This window comes from Penaeus monodon, chromosome 1 (genome assembly GCF_015228065.2).
Source record: "Penaeus monodon isolate SGIC_2016 chromosome 1, NSTDA_Pmon_1, whole genome shotgun sequence".
NCBI lineage: Eukaryota > Metazoa > Arthropoda > Malacostraca > Decapoda > Penaeidae > Penaeus > Penaeus monodon.
This window is the reverse complement of record NC_051386.1, coordinates 1,450,468-1,477,127: the sequence shown is the minus strand read 5'-3', so window position 1 is coordinate 1,477,127 and position 26,660 is coordinate 1,450,468. Positions and strand designations below refer to the sequence as shown.

Genomic DNA, 26,660 nt, shown 5'->3' with positions numbered 1-26,660 from the left:
GTGAGTGAGTGAGTGAGTGAGTGAGTGTGAGTGTGTGTGTGTGTGTGTGTGTGTGTGTTAGTGAGTGAGTGAGTGAGTGAGTGAGTGAGTGAGTGAGTGAGTGAGTGTGTGTGAGTTGTGTGTGTGTGTGTGTGTGTGTGTGTGTGTGTGTGTGTGTGTGTGTGTGTGTGTGTGTGTGTGTGTGTGTGTGTGTGTGTGTGTCTGTGCGTGTGTCTGTGTCTGTGCGTGTGTCTGTGTCTGTGCGTGTGTCTGTGTCTGTGCGTGTGTGTGCGTGCTTGTGTGTGCGTGCGAGTGCGTGCGTGTGAGTGCGTGCGTGCGTGTGCGTGCGTGTGAGTGAGTGCGTGCGTGAGCGTACGTGTGTGCATGCGTGTGTGTGCGTGCATGTGTGTGTGTGTGTGTGCATGTTGTGTGTGTGTGCGTGCATGTGTGTGTGTGTGCGTGCATGTGTGAGAGAGAGTGAGAGTGTCAGTGTCACTGTGTGTGCGTGTGTGTGCTCATGCGCATGTGTGCTTGTGAGTGTGCGCGCGCATTCGTTTGTTTGGCTGCGCGCAACCAAGTTATATAAATTAAAAAGCAAAACCGCCGCCACTCGAGCGATCCAGAATGGCGTCCGCCTCCGCCAGCCAAATCCAAGGGGCGTTCTCCGCATTCGTGCTTTCTCTGCCTCTTCGGCCCCGGGCTTGGGAGCGGAGACTGATCACATGATGTTCATCTCCTGCTTCCTCAAGATGGAGGCGCGGGCGGCATCGATGAGCACCCGCAGGTTGGGCAGCGGCTGGGCGCAGCGCAGGAACGGGTGCTAGGGGGGGGGGGGAAGGGGGGGGGTTAGGCAGGGCTCGAATTTGGCGATAAACTTCTTTACACAAAACTACACTTCTATGTCTGTAAACACATGCTCACACCTACACTCACACATTCCCTCACTCTCTCTCTCTCACACACATTCTCTCTCTCTCTCTCTCTCTCTCACACACACATCTCTCTCTCTCTCTCTCTCTCTCTCATGCTTTCTCTCACTCTCATGCTCTCTCTCTCTCATGCTTTCTCTCACTCTCATGCTTCTCTCTCTCATGCTTTCTCTCACTCTCATGCTTTCTCTCACTCTCATGCTTTCTCTCACTCTCATGCTCTCTCTCACTCTCATGCTCTCTCGCTCTTATGCTCTCAATCACTCTCATGCTCTCTCACTCTCATGCTCTCTCACTCTCATGCTCTCTCTCACTCTCATGCTCTCTCTCACTCTCATGCTCTCTCACTCTCATGCTCTCTCTCATCTCATGCTCTCTCTCACTCTCATGCTTTCTCTCACTCTCATGCTCTCTCACTCATGCTTTCTTTCACTTTCATGCTCTCTCACTCTCATGCTCTCTCACTCATGCTCTCTCTCTCTCATGCTCTCTCTCTCTCATGCTTTCTCTCACACTCATGTTCTCTCTCACTCTCATGCTCTCTCTCACTCTCATGCTTTCTTTCACTATCATGCTTTCTCTCACTCTCATGCTTCTCTCTCTCTCATGCTTTCTCTCACTCTCATGCTCTCACTCTCATGCTTTCTCTCACTCTCATGCTCACTCTCACTCATGCTTTCTTTCACTATCATGCTTTCTCTCACTCTCATGCTCTCTCTCTTCTCATGCTTCTCTCACTCTCATGCTTTCTCTCACACTCTCATGTTCTCTCTCACTCTCATGCTCTCTCGCTCTTATGCTCTCTCACTCTCATGCTTTCTCTCACTCTCATGCTCTCTCACTCAATGCTCTGTCTCACTCTCATGCTTTCTCTCTCTCATGCTTTCTCTCACTCTCATGCTCTCTCTCACTTTCATAATTTCTCTCACTCATGCTTTCTCTCACTCTCATGCTCTCTCTCACTCTCATGCTCTCTCTCATGCTTTCTCTCACTCTCATGCTCTCTCATGCTTTCTCTCACTCTCATGCTCTCTCTCACTCTCATGCTCTCTCTCACTCTCATGCTTTCTCTCACTTCATGCTCCTCTCATGCTTTCTCTCACTCTCATGCTTTCTCTCACTCTCATGCTTTCTCTCTACTCTCTCATGCTTTCTCTCACTCTCATGCTCTCTCACTCTCAGCTTTCTCTCACTCTCATGCTTCTCTCACTCTCATGCTCTTTCTCACTCTCATACTTTCTCTCACTCTCATGCTCTCTCACTCTCATGCTTTCTCTCATCTCATGCTTCTCTCACTCTCATGCTTTCTCTCACTCTCATGCTTTCTCTCACTCTCATGCTTTCTCTCACTCTCATGCTCTCTCTCACTCTCATGCTTTCTCTCACTCATGCTCTCTCTCACTCTCATGCTCTCTCTCACTCATGCTCTCTCTCATTCTCATGCTCTCTCTCACTCTCATGCTTTCTCTCACTCTCATGCTTTCTCTCACTCTCATGCTCACTCACTCTCATGCTCTTTCGCTCTTTCTCACTCTCTCATGCTTTCTCTCACTCATGTTTCTCTCACTCTCATGCTTTCTCTCACTCTCATGCTCTCTCTCACTCTCATGCTCTCTCTCACTCTCATGCTCTCTCTCACTCTCATGCTCTCTCTCACTCTCATGCTTTCTCTCACTCTCATGCTCTCTCATGCTTTCTCTCACTCTCATGCTTGCTCTCACTCTCATGCTCTCTCTCACTCTCATGCTTTCTCTCTCATGTTTTCTCTCACTCATGCTCTCATACTTTCTCTCACTCTCATGCTCTCTCATGCTCTCTCTCACTCTCATGCTTTCTCTCACTCTCATGCTTTCTCTCACTCTCATGCTTTCTCTCACTCATGCTTTCTCTCACTCATGCTTTCTCTCACTCTCATGCTCTCTCTCACTCTCATGCTCTCTCTCACTCTCATGCTCTCTCTCACACATGCTTTCTCTCACTCATGCTTTCTCTCACTCTCATGCTTTCTCTCACTCTCATGCTTTCTCTCACTCTCATGCTTTCTCTCACTCTCATGCTCTCTCTCACTCTCATGCTCTCACTCTAATGCTCTCTCTCACTCTAATGCTTTCTCTCACTCTCATGCTCTCTCTCACTCATGCTCTCTCTCACTCTCTCATGCTTTCTCTCACTCTCATGCTTTCTCTCACTCTCATGCTTTCTCTCTCTCATGCTTTCTCTCACTCTCATGCTTTCTCTCACTCTCATGCTTTCTCTCACTCTCATGCCCTCTCTCTCACTCTCATGCCCTCTCTCTCACTCTCATGCCCTCTCTCTCACTCTCATGCCCTCTCTCTCACTCTCATGCCCTCTCTCTCACTCTCATGCTCTCTCTCACTCTCATGCTCTCTCTCACTCTCATGCTTTCTCTCACTCCCACACTTTCTCACTCCCAGACTTTCTCTCAGTCCCACATTTTCTCTGTCCCACACTTTCTCTCAGTCCCACACTTTCTCTCAGTCCCACACTTTCTCTCACTCTCATACTTTTTCTCACTCTCTCAATCAGTCTCTGCCACACTCTCTCATTCTCACTCTCTCTCTCTCCCCTCTTTCCCTTCCTCTCTCTCTCTCTCTCTCTCTCTCTCTCTCTCTCTCTCTCTCTCTCTCGTCTCTCTCTCTCTCTCTCCTCTCTCCCTCTCTCTCTCTCCTCTCCTCTCTCCTCTCTCTCTCTCTCTCTCTCTCCTCTCTCTCTTCTCTCTCTCTCCTGTCCTCTCTCTCTCCTGTCCTCTCTCTCTCCTGTTCTCTCTCTCTCCTGCCTCTCTCTCTCCTGAACACTCTCTCTCCTTCCCTCTCTCCCTCCTCCCCTTTCTTTCTCCTCCCCTCTCTCCCCTTCCTCCTCGTCCTCCCTCTCTCTCTCCTGTCCTCTCTCTCTCTCCTGTCCTCTCTCTCTCTCCTGCCCTCTCTCCCTATCCCTCCCTCTCCCTCTCTCACCCACTCTCCCCCTCTTGCAAGTCACTTTACCTGCAACAGCTGAGACGCAGAAGGCCGTTTGTTGTTGTCCACCTCGAGGCATTTATCCAAGAAGTCGCGAAAGCAAGGCGAGAGTTTGTCCCTGTCCTTGATCGTCGGTTTCCCGTTGCTGGCGATCAGGTACAAGGCACGCACCGGGTCCTCGTTCATGTATGGAGGTTCACCTGGGAAGATTTGTGTGGTTTTAGCTAATGGTTTGTGGTTAGAGGAAATGAATGTCTAGACATCAAAGGTCATAGAGCACTATGATAAATTATTGTGGCGAAAAGCGTAGAAATTAGTTAACGATTGGGATAAATGGACAGAAGAAATTCGTGGTTTCCAGTTTGGGAATTCAACTGCAATTTAATATTTTGAAGACAGTGTTTTGTAAAGGCAATTTTTAAAAATTATTCCTGTAAGGTTTCGGCTAATCCACCCATGAATATGATAGGATAAAGTACTTTCTTTTGTAAAATTGATATTTTACATACCCTTCCCTTACCTTCTAGTTGCACTCTCCTCTTACTCTCTTTCCATTCGCTACCCTGACTCTCTGTTCTCTCCCCTTCCTTTACCCTCTTTCCACACCCTCCCCTCGCCCTCTTTACCCTCCCCTTTCATCCCTTACCCTCCAGCATCTCGATGGCCATGATGCCCAGCGACCACAGGTCCACGCTCGGCCCGTACTGCTTCCTGTGCACGACCTCGGGGGCCATCCAGTAGGGCGTGCCCACCATGGTCGTCCTCTTGCTCCTCTCCGGCGACAGCTGGGCGCAGAACCCGAAGTCGGCTGCAAGGAACAAGGGGGGAAGGTTACGGCGAGTCACTTGGTCCGGCCGCGAGGCGTCCCTCTCTACTTCTTGGCTCGGTTTCTGTCTCTTTGTTTACCCCTCTGTCTGGCTGTTTGTCTGCCTCTCTGTCCCTCCTTCCTTCCCTTCCTCCATCCTTCTCTCCCTCCCATCCAACTTCTCTCTCTCTCTCTCTCTCTCTCTCTCTCTCTCTCTCTCTCTCTCTCTCTCTCTCTCTCTCTCTCTCTCTCTCTCTCCTCTCTCTCTCTCTCTCTCTCTCTCCTCTCTCTCTCTCTTTATCTTCTCTTCTCTTTTCTTCCCTCCCTCCCTTCCTCCCTTACCTCCTTCCTCCCTTACCCCCTTCCTCCCTTACCCCCTTCCTTCCTTCCTTCCTTCCTCCCTCCCTCCCTCCCTCCCTTCCTCCTCCCCCCATCCTCCCGAGCACTCACTGATCTTGATTTCTCCGCTCATCCCCAGGAGAATGTTGTCGGATTTGATGTCTCTGTGAATGATATTCTTTTCGTGCAGGAACTGGAGCGCCTGGAGGACCTCTCTGTTGAGCAAACACAGGACAATCAATGAAAATCAGAAATTCATTATTATTATTATCATTATCATTTTTATCAGTATTACTATTATTACTAATCAGTTATTCATTGAATATTCTTATGTTATTATTATTTCAAAATTTACAACCAAATAAATAAATAAATAAAATAATAATAACGAATAATACTCCGAGAACTTCATTATCTACAAAACGAACCAACACATTTAGGAATTAATAGATGATACACAGATAAGAGTTGGAATATAAACTGCTCTTTATTTCTTAATCAATTTATTTATTAAAAAAAAAAAAGATTAACAATGATGCACAACTTGATGGGAAGTCTAGAGAAAAGACATAAAATACCCCCCTCCCTTTAACACACGGATAGATACATACATACATACATACATACAGAGACAGACAGACAGATTAGATAGATATAGATATATTTAGGAACTTGCAAGCTTTGAGATATCATACTATACCCAAAAGATTCCGTAACTAAAATCAATGAACTCAAAAACACAACTCTGAGGCTCTTGCTTAAATGTGAAAAGAAGCAGCGTCTGCATGTCATAGGCCTATTTAAGGATATATGTCGGTTCATTAAATTTAGGTTTTATCGAGAGAGAGAGTGGGAGTTAAGAGAGAGAGAAGAGAGAGAGAGAACGTCGATGACGATGAGCCTGAGAGAGAGAGAGAGAGAGAGAGGAGTCAGAGAGAGAGAGAGTGAGTGAGTGAACTGTGCATGTGAGAGAGAGGAGAGGGAGGAGGACGAGGGAGAGGAGAGGGAGAGGGAGAGAGAGAGGACTGACGGAGAGGGAGGAGTGGAGAGAGAGAGAGAGCACGAGTAGAGAGGAGAGAGAGAGAGAATGAGAGGAGAGAGAGAGAGATGAGAGAGATGACGCAGCGGACGAGAGAGAGAGAGAGACAGAGAGAGAGAGAGAGAGAGAGACGGTGAGGTTGTGTGACGGGAGTGAGTGAGGACTGTGAATGGTGAGTGAGTGAGTGGAGAGAGAGAAGAGGGAGAGGGAGATGGATGAGGAGATAGAGAGAGGTGAGAGACGAGAGATGAAGAGAGGTATACGAGAGAGAGAGGAGACGAGAGGAGACGATGTAGAGATGGGAGAGAGAGACAGAGGAATTGAGAGAGAGAGACAGAGAGAGAGAGACGAGTGAGTGAAGGAGGTGACGTGCACTGTGAGTGACCGTGAGTTGATGAGAGAGAGAGAGGAGAGAGAGGGAGAGGGGGAGAGGGCAGAGGAGAGCGGGAGAGAGAGAGAGAGATGAACGAGAGAGACGACGAGGGGGAGCAGTAGAGAAGAGAGAGTGAAGACGAGAGAGTAGAGAGGACGAGTACGACGAGAGAGAGAGAGTGAAGTGATGTGAGGAGTGAGAGAGAGGGAGTATGGGAGAGGGAGAGAGCAGAGAGAGAGCGAGAGACGTGAGAGAGAGAGAGACGACAGACGAGAGAGAGAGAGTGAGTGAGTGAGTGAGTGATGTGAGGAGTGAAGTGAGGTGCGTGAGAGAGAGCGAGAGGAGAGGGAGAGGGAGAGGAGAGAGAGAGAGGGAGAGACGAGAGAGAGAGAGACGAGAGAGACGACTTCCCAGAGAGATGAGAGAGAGAGAGAGAGAGGAGAACGAGAGAGAGAGACAGAGAGAGGAGAGATGAGTGAGTGACGCGAGATGAGAGAACGAGAGAGAGAGCGGAAGAGAGAGAGAGGAGAGAGAGAGAGAGTGAGTGCGTGAGAGAGAGGGACGAGGGATAGCGGGAGAGGAGAGAGAGGAGAGAGAGAGAGAGAGAGAGAGAGAGAGAGAGAGAGATTAGAAGAGAGACGAGAGAGAGAGAGAGAGGAGAGAGACGAGAGAGATGAGAGATGAGAGAGAGAGAGGGATGAGAGAGAGAGAAAGGGAGAGGGAGAGGGCAGTAGGGAGAGGGAGAGGGAGAGAGAGGGAGAGCGGAGAGGGAGAGGGAGAGGACTGAGGGAGGGAGAGAGATGTGATGAGTGAGTGAGGAATGAGTGAGTCGAGATGAGAGAGAGATGACGAGAGAGGGAGAGGGAGAGGAGAGATCGAGAGAGATGATGAGCGAAGAGAGAGATGATGGAGAGATGAGAGACAGAGCGACAGAGAAGAGAGAGAGAGAGAGAGAGAGAGAGTGAGGTGAGTGAGTGAGTGAGTGAGTGAGTGAGAGAGAGGGAAGAGGGAGAGGGAGCGGAGAGGGAGAGAGAGAGAAAGAGAGAGAGAAGAGAAAGGGGAGAGAGACAGAGAGATGCCCTGACGAGAAGAATGAGAGAGGAGAGAGAGAGAGAGAGAGAGAGAGAGAGAGGGAGTGAAGTGAGTTGACCTGTGATGTGAGCAGGAGAGACGAGAGAGGAACAGACTATGAGAGACGAGAGAGAGGGAGAGATAGACAGCAGACTTAGAGAGAGAGGAGGGAGGAGGGAGAGATAGATAGATAGATTAGAGAGAGAGAAGAGAGAGCCTAAGAGGATGACAAGATGGAGATTGAGAGAGACTCGAGAGAGAGTGACCGGAGAGAGAGGGAGGGAGGAGGAGAGAGAGAGGGAGGCGCAGTAGAGAGAGAGAGAGAGGCAGAGAGATGAGAGAGGGAGATGAAGTAGATGGGAGACGGAGAGGGAGAGCACGAGAGAGGCAGATGAGATGAGAGGGAGCACGAGGGAGAGAGAGAGAGGCGAGAGAGAGAGAGACCGCAACGGAAATGACGACGGAGAGAGAGATCAGACAGAGACGGAAGACGAGAGAGAGAGAGTGAGTGATGTGAGTGAGTGATGTGAGTGAGTGACGGTGAGAAGAGAGAGAGAGAGAGCGAGAGAGAGAGAGGACGAGGTGAGCGGGAGAGGTGAGCGAGAGAGAGGCGAGAGAGAGAGATGAGAGAGGGAGGGAGAGAGAGAGAGATGAGAGGGAGAGGAGCAGAGGGACGAGAGAGAGAGAAGAGACGCGAGGGAGACTGAGCAGAGAGAGAGATGGCGACGGGAGGCGAGAGGAAGAGAGAGAGAGAGCATGAAGATGAGAGACGTGGATGAGGAGAGGGAGAGGAGAGAGAGAGAGAGCAGATGAGTGATGAGTGAAGTGACGGTCGAGTGATGTGACAGTGAAAAAGGTGAGACAACCGGTGAGTGAGAGAGAGAGAGAGAGAGAGAGAGACGATTGAGAGAGGGGAGCAGAGATGAGAGAGAGAACGAGAGAGAGACAGAGACGACGAGAGAGAGAGTCTAGACGCAGAGACGAGAGATGAGAAGACATGATAGAGGGGAGAGAGAGAAGCGGAGTGCGCGACGAGAGAGAGAGAGATGCACGAGGAGACGACAGATAATTGAGCCGCGACGCACTGTGGATGCAGAATGCGGATGTCCCGCGGAGATTGATCGAGAGAGCTGAGAGAGGGAGGGGGACACCCGGAGGATCCGGAGAACATCGAGAGCGGGAGAGGAGAGGAGGCACTGACCCTCCGATGAGCGAGAGAAGCACGCAGACGAGAAGAGAGACGAGACCGAGACGCAGAGCGCAGACCCGAGAGAGACCCGACGACGATGAGAGAGAGAGAGTGAGCGGAGAGATGGAGAGAGACGAGATCCAGTGAGGGAGACCGAGAGAGAGAGAGAGAGCGTTTTTTTTTTCGAGGCACAGACGAGAGGGAACGAAGAGAGGTGGGGAGAGGAGAGGGAGAGGGAGAGAGTACGAGCGAGAGCTTCCTGGAGCCGACGAGAGAGAAGCAGGATGAGGAGAGAGAGAGAAGAGAGAGCGGAGAGGGAGGAGCGGAGACCGAGGGAGGACGGGAGAGACTCGAGAGAGAGAGCGAGGACGTGAGAGAGAGAGAGGTAGAGAGAGAGAGGGAGAGAAGAGCGCAGAGAGAGAGAGAGAAGAGAGAGACGCTGAGAGAAAGAGAGAGAGATAAGAGAGAGAGAAAGAAAGAGGAGAGCGAGAGAGAGGACAAGACGAGAGAGGGACGGGCGGGAGGGAGACGAGACGGGAGAGGGGCAGAGAGAGAGAGAGAGGGATGGGGACGAGAGGAGATGAGAGAGATGAGAACGAGAGAGAGCGCGTGAGTTGGAGAGTGAGAGATCTCGGAGACTGGAGGAGACCGCGATGATGAGAGAGAGGATGAGATGGAGAGAGCGAGAGAGAGAGAGAAGACGAGAGAGGGAGGTGGGAGAGACGTATGTATCCTGGAGAGAGAGTGATGTGGAGGACAGCTCCGAAGAGAGAGAGAGATGTAGTGAGGGCACGAGAGAGAGAGAATCGTACCGGTGAGAGAGATGAGAGAGTAGAGTGTGATTTTTTTTGGGATCCGGGAGCGCCGACGAGACGACGAAGAGAGAGCACCGAGGTGCGGGAGAAGCACCCGAGAGAGACGAGGACGACCCACCCGTTGATCACGAGGCGACGAGAGAGAGAGCCCACGCCGAGAGTCGACAGGGACGACAGAGAGAGAGAAGAGAGAACACCACCCTCCTCAGTGACCCAGTGAGATGACGCGGACGGAGACAACGAGAGAGAACAGAAAGACCCCCGACGCCCGAGACGAAAGAGAGAGCGACGCCATCCCCCGCCCGCCCCGCAGAGAGCGCTACACCCCCGCCGACCGCAGAGCGAAACAACGACGACCCCGCAGACCGGGACGGAGATCCCCCGCGACCGAGAGGCGCAGGAGAAGCAGAGGGAGAGACGAAGGGAGGGACCCGCAGCCGCACGAGAGACTGTTAAGATATCCGCGATCCGACGAGAAGACGGGCCACTGACGATGATATGATCGCTTGATCGACCCCCGCCGAGGGTCACCCGACCGCGGAGGAGAGCGCACGCACCGCCCCCCCGCCCCCGCAGACGGCTCCGCCGAGCGGACGAGGACCACCCCCCGACGACGCGCACCCCCGCGCCCCCCCACCGCCCCGAGAAGCCCCACCGAGCACGACCCCCCCCCCCCGCCGCCCCGAGCGAGAAGAAGAGAGAGACGACGCGCCGACGAGACGCCCCCCGAGACTTGACGCACGACGAGACCCGGGCACGACGAGAGCCCCCACCGAGGAGAGAGCCACGACGCAGAGAGAGACGAGAGAGGAGAGGACCGACGACCGCCGTGATCCCACCCCGACGATCCCCGGCACCCGAGAGACGAGAAGATGAGAGAGAGTGGAAGCCGAGAGCAAGAGGGAGACGTGTGGGAGAGCAGAGAACGCACGACGAGAACCGTCCGAGGGACGACCGAGCAACGACGACGATGAGACGACGGGAGGGAGAGCACGAGACGAGAATGACCCGGAGAGAGAGCCCGACGGCCGACGCCCGACCCCCGAGACCGACGACGATAGCCCCCCCCCCGCCGGACCCGAGCCCCTCCACTGCCCCCCACCTCCCGTACCCGACCCGCAGAGAGCCCCCCCCGACCGCCCCCACCGCAGACTCCCGCGCACCCCCCCCCCCGCACGACGACCCCTTCCCGCGACGACGAGAGCACCCCCCCCGACGTCCCCCCCCCCTCCCCCCCCCCCCGCCGGCCCCGCACCGCACGACGCCGGCACGACGAGAGCCCCCGACGACGACCCCGACGACCCGACGCCGGACAGGCCCAACGACGCCGACGCACCGAGCGAGCCCCTCGTCCCCGCAGAGTCCCCCTACTTCGCAGCAGAACCCGCAGACGAGAGAGTCAGCGTCTCCACCCCCCCCCCCCCCCCCCCGGACCCCGACCAGCCCCGACGCGCCCCCCCGACGACGACGCGACGACGCCGAGCGGACGAGCCGCCGCATCGGCGCACGACCGACGACGACGCCAAATCGCCCCCCCCCACCCAGCGAGAGACCCGCACATGACCGACCCTCCCCTCTCCGCGAGCGCGACGAGAGGCGACGAGAGACGATGCCCACCCCCGTCCCCAGCGAGACGTGAGGGCCCCCCAGCGAGAGACGCGGACGAGGAGCCTCCACCGAGATTATCCGCGCCCAGGACGGGACACGACGGCCCCAGCACGAGGACCCACGAGGACCTGAGACCGGAGAGCCGAGTTGACCCTCCCCCCCAATCCCCAACCCGAGCGACCGAGCCCGCGCGGCCGCAGACCGACCCCGACCCGCCCCCACGAGACCGCCCGAGGCGAGAGCCGCGAGATGCCGCGCAGAGACCCCACCCCGAGCCCAGCACGCAGCAGAGGAGCACGAGAGACCGCCAGCCCCGGACGGCGGACCGAAGAGAGAGACGAGACCTCGCCAGAGGACGCCGCCGACCGAGGACCCGTGACTCCCCTCCCGCCCCCGCACCGACGGCAGACGAACACCGATGACCCGCCCCCTTCTGGACGAGAAACCGTACCTCACCCGCACCGACGCCAGCGAGTGACGACGAGGCCCCCCCACGCCCCGCACCCACGCCCACCGACCGGCACGCGACGACCGCACCGCCGAGCCCCCGCAGACCCCGCCGCAGAACCGTGAGCCGAGACGCCCCCCGTGAGGGATGGGACGGACGAGGAGAGACGAAGAGTCCCGACGAGAGAGTGAGGGAGCGGGAGAGAGCAGAGAGCGAGCAGCACCGTGATGGCGATAACGAGACGACCGAGAGTGAGCGGGAGCGGGACGAGACACCAAGAGACCGTACCGCAGGGGAGCCGGACGCGTCGACGAGAGAGACGAGAGAGGGCCCCGCTGAGAGACGAGAGAGAGACGCGAGAGAGAACGACGACGCCTGACGACGACGGATGAGAGAACACGAGACGTGAGAGACCGTCCCCCCGAGAGAGCGAGAGAAGAGAGCTAAGCGAGTGAGAGTGAGAGAGAAAGAGAGAGAGAAGAGAGAGATGTGAAGTGAGTGCCAGGACTTCCCGGGCAGGAGGCCCCTGGCTCCAGTTTACCCCAGTGTGAGAGAGAAAGAGAGAAGAGGAAAAGACGGGACCCACACCCCACGAGAGACGACGGAGAGAGGGAGAGCGGGGAAAGACGAGATGATAAAGAGCGTGCAAAAAAACCAAGAGAGAGGGGGGAAAAGACAACGAGCGAGAGCAGGACGACGAGACAAGCGGAGCACGAGAGAGGAGAGAGAAAGAGAGACGCAGACGAGACGGAGGAGGATCGCGATAGCGAAGCGAGGAGCTGAGACGACGGGCGACCGCCCGCACGAAAGACAGATAAAGACCGAGATCGAGGAGGTGACCGACTCTTCTCGTTGGCAGCTTAACCTGAGAGTGACCGAAGAGGAAAAAAGAAGCTACGGGCTTGAGAGGAAGACGGAACGAGGAAATGGACAAGATGACCAAAAGAGCAAGGCACGACCCGCGAGGGATTGACGAGGAGGAGAGAGAGAGAGGTGAATGATGAGAGGGAGACGAGAGTAGAGAGAGGGTGGAAGGGGGGTGATGAACGAGGAGAGAGAGATAAGAGGGAGAGAGAGGAGAAGAGAGAGGGGGAGAGAGAGAAAAGAAACGAGAGAGGGAGGGATGAGAGAGAGAGAAAGACAGAGAGGGAGAAAGTGAGGAGAGAGTGAGGCGGAACACGTAGAGGGAAGAGAGAGACTGTGAGGAGAGTGGAGGGACGGGATTTTTGTTCTTTCTTGAGAGAGAGACGTGAGAGCTGAGCAGAGAGACGAGTCGTCGTGAGTACGCCCGGCAGGAGAGAGATGGAGAGAGACAGCAGGGATGCTAGAGCGCATGTAGCGCAGTGATCTTCGGTCGCTCTGGACCGGGGAGCCTGAGAGACTGTCTCGAATCGCTCGAGGAGCAACACACCCGCCCACGCTCCCAGACATCCGGAGCCGAGACTGAGCCGGACGTCTCTGTCGTGTGCCTGAGGGACCGTGAGGGGAGAGAGCGCTGGAGAGAGAGAGAGAGTAGATGAGAGGAGGAGAGGAACGAGAGAGAGCAGAGATTCCGGAGAGACTTTGAGAGCAGAGAGAGAAGAGAGAGACTGACTGCGATCGAGCTCGGAGAGGATGAGAGAGAAAGAGACGAGCGACGTGGAGATCCTGGCGGAACTGAGAGAGAAGAGAGAAGCGGAGGCAGTATGAAGAGAGACGCGGCGAGCTCCGATGGAGAGACGAGTCTCCATCCTCCCTCCGAGCGACGAGGAGTCAAGAGGAGAGGCGAGATAGAGTCTGTGGTTTTGTCTTCTCGCTTCTTGTCTAGCATGAGGAGAGAGAGTGAGGGAGAGACGCGAACGAGAGAGGGAGAGAGGCTTAGAGAGAGGACGAGACCGAGAGTGAGGCGAAGAGAGAGAGAGAGAAGAGAGGAAGGATGAGAGAGAGAGGAGAGCGAGAGATGAGACGACAACGAACAGAGACGAGAGAGAGAGAGTGAGTGAGAGTGAGAGAGAAGAAGAAAGAGAGAGAGAGAGAGACGAGAGAAAAGAGAGAGAGGGGGGGGAGAGAGAGAGGGAGCGAATCAAGGCAAGAGGCGGAAGGGAGAAGAGGAGACGTAGAGGGAGAGAGAGAGAGAGACTGAGAGAGAGATCTGAGAGAACGAGAGAAGAAAGAGAGGAGAGAGAGAGAGAGAGAGAGAGAGAGATCGAGAGAGAGAGAGGACGAGTACGAACCGAGAGAGAGAAAAGAGAGGGAGGGAGGAGAGACGGAGGGTGCGAAGAGAGAGGAAGAAGAAGAGAGCGACGAGGAGGAGCGAGAGATACGAGAGGGAGTGAAGCGAGATATGAGAGGCTCAGAATAGACTGAGAGTGGAGAGAGATGAGAGGGATGAGAGAGAGAGAGAGAGAGAGAGAAGAGATTGACGAGAGAGAGGACGACTGATCGAGACACGAGAGCAGAGAGACACGAGAGAGAGGGAGAGCATGAGACGACACGAGAGAGTCGAGACTAGTGAGGGACGATCTGAGGCAGAGGCGGTGCAGAGAGAGAGAGAGAGAGAGGGAGAGTGAGGGAGAGCGAGAGAGTGAGAGAGAGTGAGGGATCGCGGAACGGGACTAGGGGAGAGGGAGAGAGAGAGGGAGGAGAGAGATAGATATGAGAGAGAGAGGAGAGAGAGAGAGAGCCGAGAGAGAGAGATGAGGAGAGAGAGAGAGAGAGAGAGAGAAAAGACGATGAGAGAGAAAGAGAAAGATGAGGCGAGAGAGATAGAGAGCGACGGGAGAGAGAGAATAGAGAGAAGAGAGCGAGGGACGAGACTCTTAGGAGGGGCGAGACGGTGAGGACGGGAGGAGAGAGGATGCACGTGAGGGAGAGAGACCAGTCTGAGATGCGGGAGAACGATGAATGACGGAGAGACGACGAGTTGTAGGAGAGATGACAAGAGAGAGAGAGAGAGAGAGAATCCGACGCGAGAGAGAGTGAGGGTGACCGACGAGAGAAGAGCAGAGAGATGTGAGGGAGACCGAGAACGACGAGAGAGAGAGAGAGAGCGCGGGAGACGAGACGAGAAGAGAGAGCAGTGAGGAGAGAGTGAGGCGGAGAAGGAGTGGGGAGGAGAGTGAGGGGAAGAGAGAGTGAGGGGAGAGAGACGTGAGCGCTTGGCCGAGAGAGTGAGGGAGAGAGAGAGAGTGAGGGACGAGAGAGAGAGAGACGAGGTGAGGGACACGAAGAGAGACGAGAGAGAGTGAGGGAGAGAGAAGAGAGAGTGAGGGAGCGAGAGTGAGCGGAGAGAGAGTGAGGGAGAGAACGTGAGGATTTGAGAGAGCTGAGGGAGAGAGAGAGAGAGGAAGTGAGGGAGAGCACGAGAGACGAGAATAGAGAGAGAGAGTTGTGAGGGACCCTTGTGACTAGAGAGAGACGAGAGGTGAGGCGAGTAGAGATGGAGAGAGAGTGAGGGAGAGCATGGGAGAGAGACGAGAGCCGAGATCCGCGTCCCGAGGGAGAGAGAGAGAGAGAGTGACGGGAGAGAGACTGAGAGAGCACGTGAGGACAGGAAGAGCAGAGGAGCAGACCGGAGGGCAGAGAGATGCCCGGATCGATGAGATGAGAGTACGAGAGATAGGACGAGAGCACGCGAAGATGAACGAGAGACCCGAGAGAGAGCCGACTGAGAGCGAGAGAGATGAGAGAGCAGAGAGAGGATGAGAGGGAGAGGAGATGGGAGAGTCAGCCTCTGACCGACAGACGAGACGACGAGAGGTAGTGAGCGGCACCTGACGAGAGAGAGAGAGTGCGGGGACGAGGAGAGAGAGTGAGGGAAGAGAGAGAGAGAGTCGAGAGGAGAGTTGAGATTGAAGAGAGAGAGAGAGAGAGAGCGAAAGAGAGAGACGGAGATGAGAGACGAGAGAGAGAGAGAGAGACGAGGAGAGAGAGGAGGAGAGAAATTCGCGAGAGACATGAGAATAAGCAAGAAAGTCCAGAAACGGACGCACAAACTGAGAAAGAGAGAGAGAAGAGGGAGGAGACTTCGGATAGGAGAGAGAGGAGAGAGAGAAGAGGATTGAGAGAGAAGATGGAGAGATTGAGAGAGAGAGAGCAGAGAATGAGAGAGGAATGAGAGAGAGTGAGAGAAGACGTGACGAGAGAAGAGAGAGAGAGGAGGAAGAGATGTGAGAGTGAGAGTGAGAGAGAGAGAGTGAGAGAGGGAGAGTGTTGAGAGAGAAGAGAGAGTGAGTCGAGAGACGGAGAGTTGATGAGAGCGATACATTTCGCAGTCACATCCACGCGACAGTCGTGAGAATCTCAGCGAGAGAGACTCTCCCTTACGAGAGACCGCGTGAGTGAGAGTAGAGTATGTGAGTGAGTACGAGAGGTGAGAGAGAGATGTGCGAGCGAGAGAGAGTGAGCAGAGTGAGAGAGAGTGAGACGAGAGAGAGAGAGAGAGAGAGGAGAGAGAAGACTCCTGAATCTGAGGAGCATTGATCATGAGACTCGGACGATGAGAGAGAGAGAGAGAGAGAGAGAGTTTACACAGACAAATCAAACAGAATGAAGACAGCAGACAAAACGATAAATACCATAAAAATAAAATCTCTCTCTCTCTCTCTTTCCTTTATCTCTCTCTCTCTCTCTCTCTCTCTACTCTATCTCTATTCTCTCTCTCTCTCTTCGCTCCTCTCTCTCTCTCTCTCTCTCTCACACACACACACACATACACACCCACACACACACACACACACACCCCAACACACACATACACACACACAAACACACACACACATCATACATGCTATACATACATACATTTACACACACCGCACACACTAATCACACACTCACACACACACACACACATCACACACACACTCACACACACACTCACATCCACACACACAAGTCAGAGTTTATATATAACCAAATCCTTGCAAACAGCCACATAACTCCCCCCCCCCCCCCGTCATCAGCCCCACGCCTCACCTGCAGACGGCGGCGATGTTGCCCTTCTTCCATGCACGTCTCGGTCACCACGTCCGTCAAGGAGCCTCCGGCCAGGTACTCCATGATCACCTGGCGAGAAACGGGAGGTTTTTACCATTGGTGGAGTGAGGAGGGGTGCGGTGGTCGAAATGTCGTATTCATCTCTCCTCCTCTTATACAATATCTATGCATGGGGATTGGATAGATATATGTTTGTTTGTATATGCATATGTATGTGTATAAATATGTATATACATACATATATATACGTATATATTTACATATATGTATATATACATATAAATATACATATACATACATATATATTTATATGTATATACATGTATATGTGTATATGTACATATACATGTATGTATGTATGTATGTGTGTGTATATATATAATTAAATAATATACTATAGTAATATATATATATATAAGATTATATATAGCTATATATACTAATACGATATTTATAATATATGTATATATATATATATATGTATATATCATATACTTATATATATATAATACATTAAATTTTATATATAATTATATATATATATGTATTACAGACACAATATCGTATGCATCTGTGGTGTGTGTCTTTGTGTGTGTGTGTGTGTGTGTGTGTGTGTGTGTGTGGTGTGTGTGGTGTTGTGTGATGTGCTCCCTCCTCGTGTGTGTGAGTGTGTTGAGATGCGTGCGTGCGTGCGTGCGTGGCCTGCGGAGTGAGTGCGTTGCGTGCGTGCGTGCTGCGTTGCTGTGTTTCTGCGTGCGTGTGTGTGGTGTGTCGTGTCGTGTGCACGCCTCGTCCTGTTGTCGCGTGTGTAGCGCCGTTGTTGGTGTTGTACTGTGTTGTATGTGTATGAGTGTATGTGTACGATGTCTGTGTTTAAAAAAAATTTATGTATGTTTGTGTATGGTATGAGTGTATGTTATGTGTGTGGATGTATGTGTGTGTATGTAGTGTGTTTTATGTGTGTGTATGTATGTGTATGTTTTATGTGTGTGTATGTAGGTGTGTAGTGTGTGTGTTGTTGTATTTATATATATATATATATATATATATATATATAAAATATTAATATATAAGTGTGTGTGTGTGTGTGTGTTTTGTGTGTGTGTGTGTGTGTGTGTGGTTTTTTGTGTGGTGTGTGTGGTGTTGTGTGTGTTGTGTGTGTGTGGTGTGTGTGTGTGTGTTTTTTTTTTTTTTTTAAATATATATTATACTATATAAAATATATAATAAAATATATAATAAAAATTAATATTAATTATAAAATATATAATATATATAATAATATATATAAACATAAAATATATAACATTATATATATATAATATATTATAAATATTTATATATATAGAGAGAGAGAGAGAGAGAGAGAGGAGAGGGGAGAGAGGGGAGGGAGGAGAGAGAGGGGGAGGAGAAAGGGGAGAGAGAGAGAGAGGGAGGAGGGAAGAGAGGAGAGAGAGAGGAGAGGGAGAGAGGGAGAAGAGAGAGAGAGAGAGAGAGAGAGAAGAGAAGAGAGAGGGGGAGAGAAGAGGAGGGGAGGAGAGAGAGAGAGAGAGAGAGAGAGAGAGCGAGAGAGAGAGAGAGAGAGAGAGAGAGAGAGAGAGAGAATGTACTGCCGTGCGGATGTCGAAGTCTTTGTTATCCGTTCAAGCAACGGAAGATTTTAGGGGGGAATTCACTCCCAACTCACCAAAGAGCACAAGAGTACTCACGATATCTTTCACGTTTCCTGACCCGAACGCCCATGAAAAGGAAAATGCCATTGGAGTTCTTGCACAGCCCTTCTGAAGGCAAGACACTCGACCGAGGAAGATATAAACGAGGCAAGACACTCGACCGAGGCAAGACACTCGACCGAGGCAAGATACTCGACCGAGGCAAGACACTCGACCGAGGCAAGATACTCGACCGAGGCAAGGTACTCGACCGAGGCAAGACACTCGACCGAGGCAAGATACCCGACCGAGGCAAAGACCCGCCCGAGGCAAGACGCTCGGACCGAGGCAAATACCTTCCTCGCGGGGAGGCTCCGAACTGGCCTGATAGTTAACGAGCATTTTTATTGGACCGTTTGGCGACGACCTGTTTCAGAATGCAAGCGCTTTTACTGATCTACACCGCTGCTATGCCCTGGCCCTTCATCGCATGGGTTAGTGGCACCAGCGCGTGTTTGTAGCTGACCATCGTTTCACTACATGCAGGAATACCCCCCCCCCAAAAAAAAAAAAATAATAATAATAATAATAATAAATAATAATAATAATAACAACAAATATACGAAAGAGAGAGAGAGAGAGAGAGAGAGAGAGAGAGAGAGAGAGAGAGAGAAGAAAGAGAAAGAGAAAGAGAAAGAGAAAGAGGAGAGAAAGAGAGAGAGAAAGAGAAAGAGAAAGAGAAAGAGAGAGAAAGAGAGAGAGAAAGAGAGAGAGGAGAGAAGAGAGAGAGAAGAGAAGAGAGGAGAAGAGAGAGGATGAGAGAAAGAGAGAGAAAGAGAGAGAAAGAGTGAGAGAAAGAGTGAGAGAAAGAGTGAGAGAGAGAGAGAGAGAGAGAGGAGAGAGAGAGAGAGAGAGAGAGAGAGAGAGATGAGTAGGGAGAGGAGGAGAGAGAGAGAGAGAGAGAGAGAGAGAGAGAGAGAGAGGGATTGGGCGCATCAAAAGGGAGTTAAGCCCTTGGGGTTAAACGTAGTAATGTGACTACCAATGGCATTACAATTAACGTAACAGGCAATCCTCTTTTCGAATTAGTGGACACGTACGCGCATGCAACCGTGAGAATGAGTGAGTCAGGGTGTGTTAGTGAGTGAAAGTGAAAGGGAGTGTGTGAATGTGAGTGAATATGAGTGAGTGAGTGTGTGAGTGAGAGAGAGAGAAAGAGAGAGAGAGAGAGAGAATGAAGAAGACGAGAGAAGAGAGAGAGGAGAGAGGAGAGAGGAGAGGAAGTGAGGAGAGATGAGGAGGAAGAGTGTGTGTGTGTGTGTGTGTGTGTGTGTGTGTGTGTGTGTGTGTGTGTGTGTGTGTGTGTGTGTGTGTGTGTGTGTGTGTGTTTATAAAGCATGTGCTTTCGCTTTTTCTTCGTTAGTGTGCGTGCGCCGAGTATCTTACATGTGTGAAATGGATGCCGCCAGGAAAATATGATATTCCTGTAATACTGTTTCGCAGAAGGCTCCACGAGCGCTCATCCACCAAGGCGTCATCTGGCAGTTAAGTACCTAACTTGCCTTCCCCCCTTCCTTGATTTTCCCTTTTTATCTAATGTTATCAATACCGATGGGGTTATTATCATCACTGACATAATAATTATTAGTGTCACTAAGAATGCTAATGGCAATATAATATTTTTAAAAATCCGAAAATCAAGGAAAAGGGTAAACAGGCGAGAGATCGGACTAGTGGTGACTAAGCACTTTTGCAGCCATCTACGTGTGAAGACAATAACCTAAATCACAATCAATTCCCAGCGGCATCGGGTTATCACCACATAGCCGTGGTACAGATAACCATTTCGCTCGTGCATTCCGAAACTGGTAGTCGCCGAACTGCCCAATAGCACCTCACACAGATATTCGGAGACATTTCGGATACCTTAAACGGAAAGCCTGACCAGAATCCCGTCAACCAATCAGCGTTGGCAGCGGCGCGAGATAGCTCGACGTGATTGGCTGACGGGAGCGAGATGCCGGTCTGGCTCTCCGTTTAAGGTGTCCGAAATGAGTCAGAATATCAGCGACAGTTAAAGGTGCGCTGACCATCAAGCCAGCAAAGAATCTCCCAACTAGAAAGGCAGTTTCCTTTAATCGAGTATGTCACTTTCTGTGGAAGAACTATACATCCGTGAACGTGTATTTATGGACACGTACAAGGAGACCACTTGCATTTTCTTTTTCCATATACACACGGAATAGCAAATGTTTGAAGATCTCATGGATACATAATATAGTTGGATACATTAAAGGGCATTTCCCAGGAAGACTTCCGCTGCATAAACTTGCAGATAACGAAGACGTCAACATCCACACTGCGGGAGATAACAGATAGGACCGCCAGTGGGAGCCTTGTAACTGATAACGGGAGAGATAAGACTAAGACAGGGAGGGGGAAGGAGAGGCAGAGGGAGAGGGAGGAGGAGGAGGAGGAGGAGGAGAGGAGGAGGAGGAGGAGGAGGAGGAGGAGGAGGAGGAGGAGGAGGAGGAGGAGGAGGAGGAGATAGGGGCGCGGAGGAGTGGATATAGAGAAAGGAATATACATATAGATAGATATAGATACAGATATAGAGGGTGGGGAGGGAGGGAGGGAAGGAGGAGAGAGAGGGAAGAAGGGGGGGGAGAGAAGAAAGAGAGAGAGAGAGGAGAGAGGAGAGAGAGAGAGAGAGAGAGGAGAGAGGAGAGAGGAGAAGAGGAAGAGGGAGAGAGAGAGAGGGAGGGAAGGAAGAGAGAAGAGGTAGATGGGGGGAGAAGGGAGAGAGAGAAGAGAAGAGTGAGAGAGAGAGAGAACGAGAACGATTAACAGAAAGAGAGAAGGAGAAAGACAAAATAAGCGAGAAAGAGAGAAAACGAGAAGGCGTGAGAGCGAGCGAGCGAGCGAGCGCCAGGCCCTCACCCACAGTTCTCCGCTGACGAGGTACGAGTCCAGATAGTTGACGATGTTGAGGTGTCGACTCCTCTGCATGACGAGGATCTCATTGATGATGAGCTCCTGCCGCGGCTGCTTCTCCAGGATCATCTGCTTCACGGCCACCATCTCGCCCGTCTGCAGGTCCAGGGCGGTGTACACGGCCCCGGAAGCCCTGGGGAAGCGGCCGAAGGAGGCGATGAAGGAACTTTGCGTTCGAGGGGTATTAATAAGGGCATAACGAGGGCAGAGAGAAGGGTGTAACGGTCCTGCGTCTGTTGGCATTATAAAACGATAACGATGATTGCTTCAACGATATTACTAGTAAGAAAATGCTAATAACAAAAATAACATCAAAACATGAATGATAAAATAATAATAATCTTTGTCATTACCATCAATTATATAATGAACAATAATAATAACCGATACAATAATGACAGTAACAACACCAACACAATTAATAATAATAATAATAATAATAATAATGATATAATAATAATGATAATAATAATAATGATAACAATAAAAAATAATAATAACAACAATAATGATAATAATATTAATAACAATGACAACAATCAATCATCATCATCATCATCATCATCATCATCATCATCATCATCATCATCATCATCATAATCATCATCATCATCATAATAATAATAACAATAATAACATAATAATAATAATAATAATAATAATAATAATAATAATAATAATAATAATAATGATAATAATAATAATGATAACAATAATAATGATAATAATAATAATAATAATAATAATAACAATAATAATAATAACAATAATAATAATAACATTAATAACAATAATAATAATAACAACAACACTAACACACGTGCGCATCCTCACCCCTGGCCGATCTTCCTCTCGAGGCGGTACTTCTTCTGCGGGTTGCCGACGCTCACCACCTGACGCAGCTTCCCGAGGACCTCCTCCCGCTGCGCCTGCGGTGATGTCGGCTTCGCGGGAACGGCGCCCACCGCCCCGTCGCTCCCACTGTGAGGTCTGTCGGCAAGGGATTCGGACAATGTGTGTTGTGTGTGTGTTAGTGCTCCGTAATGTTATTTATGTTATTTTGCGTTATTTAAGGGGATGGATGTTTGGGATGGTGGTGATAGGAAATGATGATGGTGATGGTAATGACCGATATGAATAAAGGTAATAGCAACATTAATAATAATGATAATAATAAAAAAATGATGATGATGATGATGATGATGATGATGAATGATGATGATGATGATGATGATGATGATGATATGATGATGATATGATGATGATGATGATGATGATAATAATAGAGCAAGTAGTAATTAATAATCAATAATAATAGTAATAACAACAGCAACAAAAACAACAATAATAACAACAACAATGATAATGAAAATAATAACGATAGCGATAATACTAAGAATAACAATTATCAAAATGATGATAACGATAATATTAATACTGATGATAACTGATTATTGACAACCGTCGAATGATGACATTAATGATAATTATAACGATAACAATGATAGTAATGATACTACTAATGATATCAATGATGATTAGGATTACAACCTCGATCATCAATAAAATAGAGAGAAATGAAAAAAATGCTAACATTAATTAACAAATCATTCATCTAATATTAACATGAAATACATACGTAAAAGTAATTAAAACTAGATTAAATAATTAAACTTAATTAAGAAACGTTTGAAATCACAAACTATAGACAAATCCAAAGAAAAATAACTTTGAAACAGCACAGCTACACTAAACAGTAAAAAAACAAACAACGCATATAGAAAACAGAGAAATTAATTTTAAAAAATGAAGGCTGAGGAATATAATATATTATACAGTACACAGCTACACACACACACGAAGGCTCCAGATACTTAACTAGCATTTGTTACATAGAAATATCCCTTTTTTTGGCGTAAATATTCCCTCCACTATGGCTCGACAGCAACTGAGTTCGCTCGCCAAAAAACAGCTGATTTTGACAGCTTACATTATTGGAACATGAAAAAAAATGCCAATAAATAAAATAATAGACGCAGACTGAACCCATGTGCTTAAACTGAAGTTACTAATTAGCTAACCATACAGAAATAATTATCAAAAAGAGTATCGAAAACAGGAAATGAGCAAAATACAAGGAAGCTCCGTGAGGATTGGCAACGAAAATGGGGGAGGGTCTGTAGGGGACACTATGGTAAAAAGGATAAAACTGCCATTTCCGAGACCTTACAGGAATAATAACGATGGTAATAAAAATAATGATAACAGTAAGGATGATTGTGATGATCGTGAAGATGATAATAATAACACTAATAATACTGATAATAATTAAGGTGATGATGATGATGATGATGATGATGATGACGATGATGATGATTATGATGATAACAATAGAAATTATAATAACAATAACAATGGTAATGATAACAATAATATTAATAATATCAATTATGATAGTATAATGATGATTATAATAATATTAAAAATAATTATAATAATAGTAATAATAACAACAATATGATGATGATTAGAATGATAATAATGATGATAATAATAATAATAACTATTATGATGACAACGATAATGAAAATTAATATGATGAAAATGATATCACAAGATCATTCTATCGTCACCTCCGTGATTATTTCAAATTACGGGTCGCAGGCTCACTGTCAATGGGTCTGCATTAAAAAATAAATAAATAAAATAATAATAATAATAATAATAATAATAATAATAATAATAATAATAATAATAATAATAACATGAATAATAATAATGACAACGATGAAAAAAAAATATATATGCACATATTTTATTTTATTTTTATACTGATGTGTTGAGAGAAAGGTACGATAGAATGGACATACTAGATCGTAAAGATAGTGAACTATATCAAACCGTGTTGTGATGAAAATAAAAGTTTGAAGAATCTTGATTTAGATTTCTACCTAAGTGCTTGTTAGAATCTCTGAGAAATAATCAAACAGTCAGGGTTAAGCGCATATTCACCGTAATCCAGAAAAAAATAAAAATAACTGATCTCAGTAATATAACTTAGCGGTTCGCGTTACTTACGTGAGTCATATGTACTTTCTTGACATGAGTGCTCGCGTGAAGGCTCGTAAACAGAGGGCGTTTAAACTTACACTGATATTAGAGGTTAAAGGACCCTGTTAATTTTTTGAAAATATAATAAAAACCGTTACACATGTACAATGCTATTTGATTCGTTTAAAAATAAGAATATACGTGCTATTCACAAAAAGAAGACCAATTAAACCACACCAAACACGTACGCGCGCGCGCGCGCACACACACACACACACACACACACACACACACACACACACACACACACACACAACACACAACAACAACAACAACAACAACAAAAGCATCCAAAACAAGAAACGCACACACACACACACGCAGCCAAAGAACCCTCCACAGCAGACTACATCCCCAACGCACTCACCCCGACGTCGGCGAGTCTGTGGCGTCGACCGGCTGCGTGTAGATGGACTTGGTTCGCTCCGGCCGCGAGGGGATCGGGGGCGGCGCTGGCTCTCCGTCCTGGGGGAAGGAGGAAGGGGGGGGGGTTAGTGCTATGGCTGGGTCTCGTTTTTATTGCTGTTCTTGTGTTTGTTATCGTCAGCATCAGTGTTTTCCTTCCAATTATTATTGTTATTGTAGTTTTGTTGCTGTTTATCATTATCATTGTGTTATTATTATTATTATTATTATTATTATTATTATTATTATTATTATTATATTATTATTATTATTATTATTATTATTATTATTATTATTATTATTATTATTATTATTATTATTATTACTATTACTGTTATTGTAATTTCATCATTACCATTATCATCATTATTAACATTGGAAATATTAGCATTATCTTCACCAGTATCACCATCATTGTCATAATTATCATTATTATTATTATCATTATTATTATTATTATTATTATTATTATTATTATTATTATTATTATTATTATCATTCCTCATTATCATTATCCTCATTATCAATATTATTATCATGATTATAAAACTTGCCCGTGCTTCTTTGTATATCAATACAAAGCACTCACAAAGCAAAGGTAAACCACAGCCACTGAGGAAGGAGATAAAGTGATTAAAGTGTGAGATAACAATTAGCAAGAAAGATAATATTGGTATTTCTAACGAGATCGATGAGGAAAATCACAATCAACACTGGTTCGGGGAAATGACAGAGCTAAACTTTTGTGATAAACATACTGTAAAAGAGAGTGAGAGAAGTAAATCAGGTTCAGAAGTTTTCGAGAAAGATTGAATTTGTGCTTTTCTTTTAGCAGTTGAGATGGGAAGAAAATAATATAAAAGAATTACTTTAAAGATATAGAAAATGAGGCCGAAATAGTATTTTCTAAAAGTGTTCCTTTTTACGTATTCAAAAGAAACATAGAAAATGGGATAGCATTAGATGTCGATAGAGGAACAGACAGTGACCAGTACTTTGAGAAAGAAAACTATCATTATGACGTACGCAGTTTTGTAAAGAATATTATTAGCTGAACTTACCCAGTTTTTGTAAAGAAAATGACCACTGACGCACGCAGTATCTTGTAAAGAAAGAAAGAAAGAAAAAATCGAGAGGGACTTACGATGCTCAAGGCCTGTGGGTATTCCCTCGATTCCCTGATGGTGGCGAGGTTGAGGGGCGGCACCACGGGGCGGGCAGGACCTGAAGGCAGCTCGTCGTAGTCACTCTCTGTTGAGGGAAAGAGAAGCAAGATTTATGTGGAGGTGAGATTGTAATGTAGGGTTGCTTTTTCTTTTCTTGGGTGTGGTTAATTATTGGTTTGGGTCGTTCGGACTTTATTATTATTATTATTATTATTATTATTATTATTATCATTATCATTATCATTATCATTATTATTACTATTATTATTATTATTGTTATTATTGTTATTTTATTTATTATTTCGGGGTAGTTATTATTTGTTTTCTGAAGAGTGAATTATTGTTAGAAGTCGGTTGAGTATTCCAAAACACAGTCTTTTAATTATTATTGCAACTATTTTTCTTTCTTTCTTTCTTAATATGCTGACCACTTCCGTAATGATAATAGAAAAACAAAAACTCGAAAAGTCTTGGACAGTTTTCAGGAAGCAACAGTTGATCTCCTTATTCAATCTCTTTTCCCTAACTCAGACCATTGCGATTTCCCCCTGAAAACTGTTACGTAATTTAGACCTCCCCTCAATTTTTTTTTTCTGCTAAATGAGAAAAGATCTCTCCCCCCATATTTCCCTCAAACAAGAAGAGATTTCCCCTTAACATTTCAAACACACAAGATCTCCCAGCTTCTTCCCCCAAAGAAGACATGATCTTTCTCCAAATTCAAGGAAAACAAGATTTTTTCTCCAAAATTTTCCCCAAACAAGACAAGATCTCCCCCATATAAG

The 26,660-nt window shown here is 48.0% G+C and overlaps 1 protein-coding gene across 1 annotated transcript in view; it reads right to left on the bottom strand.

Annotated features, from left to right (window-relative positions):
* Positions 1-400: 400 nt before the first annotated feature.
* The window catches only part of LOC119576292 (serine/threonine-protein kinase PAK 2-like), a 38,292-nt gene continuing 12,032 nt past the window's right edge, over positions 401-26,660 (bottom strand). Inside the window, 10 exon segments of the mRNA XM_037923938.1 lie at positions 401-799; positions 3,911-4,083; positions 4,530-4,691; positions 5,139-5,242; positions 16,527-16,543; positions 16,545-16,616; positions 21,140-21,326; positions 22,028-22,183; positions 24,672-24,769; positions 25,854-25,960. Of these exon segments, the coding sequence (XP_037779866.1) occupies positions 698-799; positions 3,911-4,083; positions 4,530-4,691; positions 5,139-5,242; positions 16,527-16,543; positions 16,545-16,616; positions 21,140-21,326; positions 22,028-22,183; positions 24,672-24,769; positions 25,854-25,960 (1,178 nt within the window). The 3' untranslated portion in view covers positions 401-697.